Source organism: Pteronotus mesoamericanus, unplaced genomic scaffold (genome assembly GCF_021234165.1).
Source record: "Pteronotus mesoamericanus isolate MK-2021 breed Mesoamerican mustached bat unplaced genomic scaffold, CSHL_Meso_final contig_46, whole genome shotgun sequence".
Classification (NCBI taxonomy): Eukaryota; Metazoa; Chordata; class Mammalia; order Chiroptera; family Mormoopidae; genus Pteronotus; species Pteronotus mesoamericanus.
Window position 1 is genome coordinate 999,578 of NW_026555170.1, and position 4,832 is coordinate 1,004,409.

At 36.9% G+C, this 4,832-nt stretch overlaps 1 protein-coding gene across 1 annotated transcript; it reads left to right on the forward strand.

The window, feature by feature from the left end:
* On the forward strand, window positions 1-936 carry LOC129074034 (olfactory receptor 49-like). The gene has a single exon (XM_054577720.1). It carries the CDS (start codon window positions 1-3, stop codon window positions 934-936), a length of 936 nt encoding a protein of 311 aa, XP_054433695.1.
* Window positions 937-4,832: the final 3,896 nt, after the last annotated feature.

Here is a 4,832-nt window from a genome sequence, read left to right on the forward strand (position 1 = left end):
ATGGGGAACCACACCACTGTCACTGAGTTTGTCCTGCTGGGGCTCTCAGATGCCTGTGAGCTGCAGATGCTCATCTTCCTAGGGCTCCTCCTGACCTACCTTCTCACTCTGCTGGGGAATCTCCTCATCATGGTTATCACCCTCATGGACAGGCGCCTCCACACCCCCATGTATTACTTCCTTCGCAACTTTGCTCTCTTGGAAGTCTGGTTCACCTCAGTCATCTTCCCTAAGATGCTGACCAACATCCTGACTGGATACAAGACCATCTCCCTCCCAGGTTGCTTTCTTCAGTTTTTTCTCTATTTCTTCCTGGGCACCACAGAGTTCTTCCTACTGGCAGTGATGTCCTTTGACAGGTATGTGGCCATATGTAATCCCTTGCGTTATGCCACCATCATGAGCAAAAGGGTCTGTGTCCAACTAGTTCTTTCTTCATGGATGACAGGATTCCTTCTCATCATCTTTCCGACTTTCATCATACTTCAGCAGCCATTCTGTGGTCCCAATATCATTAATCATTTCTTTTGTGACAGCTTTCCACTCCTGGAACTCATATGTGCAGACACAAGTCTGATAGAGCTTCTGGGTTTTATTGCAGCCAACTTTAGCTTACTGGGCACTCTGTCTGTGACAGCCACCTGCTATGGCCACATCCTCTACACCATCCTGCGCATCCCTTCAGCCAAGGAGAGGCAGAAAGCCTTCTCAACCTGTTCGTCTCACATCATTGTTGTGTCTCTCTTCTATGGCAGCTGCATCTTCATGTATATCCGGTCAGGTAAGGGTGGCCAGGGGGAGGACAGGAACAAGACGGTGGCCTTGCTCAACACAGTGGTGACCCCAATGCTTAACCCCTTCATTTACACCCTGAGGAACAAACAGGTGAAACAGGTGATTAGTGACAAAATGAGCAAGCTCCTCTTAAAAAGATGAGCTGTACCTGAGGAAGGGGGAAAATTGTCTCCTTGCCTCTGCAAATGCAGCTCTTGTCCTGATCTCTATGAACTATCCCTTCCTAGACAGTTTCTTACTATGAGCTCTAATCTATAATGTTTTTTCACATGTATCGTTAGTTACTCATGTGATCTTGTCAGAAAGAACAGAAAACTCAGTATACCACTATTATGTCTCCTATGTCTTAATGTTTCTGACACCAGCCTGTATCTGAGTTTCTTAATCTTGCCTCATTTTTTTTTGATGTTTTTAAAAATTTACTCTTGTTCAGTTACAGTTGTCCCACTTTTATCCTCATCACTCTTCCTTACCCTGCCCTCTACAGTCCCACAGTCAATCCCCCCCATTGTCCATGCCCATGAGTCCTCCATTCATGTTCCTTTTCCTGACCATTCTCCTTTTTCCCTCCATTATCTTCCTCTCCCTTCTCTTCTGGTCACTGTCAATTTATTCTCTATTTCCAAGTCTCTGATTCCATTTTGCTCATTTGTTTGTTTTGTTGATTACGTTCCACTTATAGGTGAGATTACAAGGTATTTGTCTTTCACCACATGGCTTATTTCACTTAGCATAATGCTCTCCAGTTCCATCCATGCTGTCAAGAAGGGTAGGAGTTCCTTCCTTCTTTGTACTGAATAAATGTACCACAGTTTTTTGATCCACTCATTTACTGATGGGCACTTAAGCTGTTTCCAGCACTTGGCTATTATAAATAATGCTGTTATGAACATTGAGGTGCATAAGTTCTTTTGAATTGGTGACTTAGAATTCTTACGGTATAGTCCAAGCAGTGTGACTGTTGGATCAAAAGGCAGTTCCATCTTTAGTTTTTTGAGGAAATTCCAGACTGTTTTCCACAGTGGCTGCACCAGTCTGCATTCCCACCAAGAGTGTACTAGAGTTCCCTTTTCTCCACAATCTCGCCAGCATTTGTTGTTTGTTGATTTATTAATGACAGCCAGTCTAACCAGTGTGAAGTTGGTATCTCATTGTGGTTTTAATTTTTATCTCTCTAATGGCTAGTGATGTTGAGCATTTTTTCATGTGTCTATGAGCCCTCTGTATGTCCTCTTTGGAGAAGTGTCCATTCAGGTCCTTTACATCTGGACAAGTACATGTAAAAAAATGAAACTAGACCACCAACTTACACCATACACAAAAATAAATTCAAGATGGACAAAAGTCCTATAATATAAATCCTAACACCATAAAAGTCATAGAGGAAAACATAGGTAGGAAGATTTCAGATATCCCATGCAGCAATATTTTCACCAATACATCCTCTAGGGCAAGGGACATAAAGGAAAGAATAAATAAATGGGACTACATCAAACTGAAAAGCTTCTGAACAAGTAAAAAAAAAAACATCAACCAAATGGGAAGGGAACCAACTGTATGGGAAAACATATTTGCAATAATGCCTCAGACAAGGGTTTGATCTCCAAAATATATAAAGAATTCACATGACTCCACATCAGGAAGACAAACAATCCAATTAAAAAATAGGCAAAGGATCTAATTCTGCCTCATTTTTAAGTTGTAATTATAAGCTTAGCATTCTTTTTCCAGGACCTTTCAAAATTAGTAAAAATATCCCCAATAAGAATATATTTATGATAGGCTTCAGACATATTATATGCAGGGAGAAATTAATTAGGTTCAAAGCCAAGAAATGTTGAAAATAAAAGTATCAGATATTAAAACACTAAGTCAAGAACTAACAAATAGAACAATGGAACTGGATAGATCACCTGCAAAGATGATGCAGTATATATAAGGATTTAAAAGTAGACTTTATAATCAGTAAAGAAAAGAAGGTTGATTCAATAAATGATACCACAACTACTGATGGATCACAATACCAGCCTTCCTTACAAAGAGAATGGGGTCTAGTATTTGGTTGGTTATTTGGAAGGTGGGAGGGGTTAAAGCAGAAGAAAAATTTAAAAGTGATATATGTCTTAAATATTTACATATATAGGTTTTATTTGAAATTAAAACTTATAAACAAATATTTATTCACTAATCTATAAATACCCTTTTCTTTAGAATGACTCTGATGATAGTTGTAGTGTCTCTTATTGAAACAACATTTATAGTGTATTCTCTATAATTTTCAGGATTTGTTTCAGTAGTACAGGAAACTTGTAGATGCTTGAGAAACTATCCATGAGCAGAATTCTAGAACTTTCACTTTTTGCTTGTCTGTTTGCCAGTCTTCACAGTTCTCACCCACACCTAATTCACCAAAAAAAAAATTTTTTATATGGCTTTATAGAATCTATTGCAGAGAATCAACTTAGTTTCCATAGAAACAGCTTTGTTTTCACACATTGGTTTATTTAGTTAAAATGTGTAATGACAATAACAAGTTCAATTATCAAAGAGAGACTTGGAAACAAACAACTGACTCTTTGTACAAGCCAACATGTGGAAACAAAACTACACATGGGTACAACAGAAGCCTGCTAACTGCAAAGCTAGTAGCGCAAAGCATGCCATGGACATCAGTTATTTTGGAGGCAATACAGCACAGAGATTGAGAACAGCTACTAGAAGCCTACTACCTGGGTTCAGATCCAAGCTATGTATTAGCCATTTAATCTTGAGCAAGTAAAATTCCTTTGTGACATATAATATATATAATGGTAGTATTATCTCAGAGAATCCTTATAGACATTAATGCATTATTTGTTAGAATGCTTAGCACAAGTCTTGGTACAGAGTAAGTACCATGTTAAGTATCAGATACTATGTTTTACTCTAGGAATAAGTTGAATAAATTGAAGACAAATTAAGAGATCATCTAGTATCTCGGAGAAGAAGCTAAGTTAGATCCTCACCTCATATCTTAAGCTGAAATTGACTCAAAATTAATTAAATAGAGCAATATAAGAAAAAAATAGGTAAAATTATCTTATTAAGGATCTGTAGGGAGATTTAATGAGAGAAACATACAATTAATTTATAAATTTGGCTATGTAGAAATTTTTACTTCTTTATGTCAGGGAAAAAAAACCCTAAATTATTTAATAGCCATCTGTACTCTCTAATTACTAGCATCCATTTCTCATTTCTAAAGTAATAGGACTGTGATTTTTGTCAGGAAAGTCCCTTAGTCTCGGTCCATATAGTTGAGGTAGTACTGACTTCATCCCCAACCAATCAAACATGGCTATTGTTACTGGCTCAGGGATGGTCACATGGCTAAAATCAGGCCAGTGAAACAAAATGAGTCTCAATTCAAAAATATTTGTGGTAAATGATGGAAAAGAGGATTTATCTCTGCTGGACTTAAAGCTGGGAGAATGTAGGCCTTAAGAAAAATATAGACCACTTACCAAATACTGGGTGGGGCAAAAGTAGGCTTACAGTTGTGAGTATGTGAAACAGAGTTTACTCTTGTGTAATTATTTCTGAATTATTGTATTATTTTCCATAACTGTTAATCAATTGTTGTTCCTACCTGTAATTTTATGGACTAACAAAATCTTGATACCAAAACTGAAAGACACATTACAATAAAGAAAAGTTACAACACTCTTTCTCACAAAACATGATGTAAAAATCTTAAACATTAGCAAATTGAATTAAATGATACATAAGAAGGGTACCAAGTGAACTTATTCCAGGAATGCAAGGTCAGTTTAATACTTAAAAATCAATCAATATAATTCACCACATCAACAAAATAAAGAAGAAAAACCAAATAATCATCTCAATGGGTGCAGAAAAAAATTTGATAAAATTCAACAACCATTTCTTTAAAGGAAAATAGCTCTGTAACATATCCTTAAAGAAATATGTGTAATCTACTGAAGGGTGATCATAGAAACCTATAGCAAACATCATACTTTATGGTAAAATGCTGAAAG

Bases quoted from the DNA above. Each gene is read 5' to 3' on its own strand.
- LOC129074034 (XM_054577720.1), top strand. From the start codon at position 1: ATGGGGAACCACACCACTGTCACTGAGTTTGTCCTGCTGGGGCTCTCA.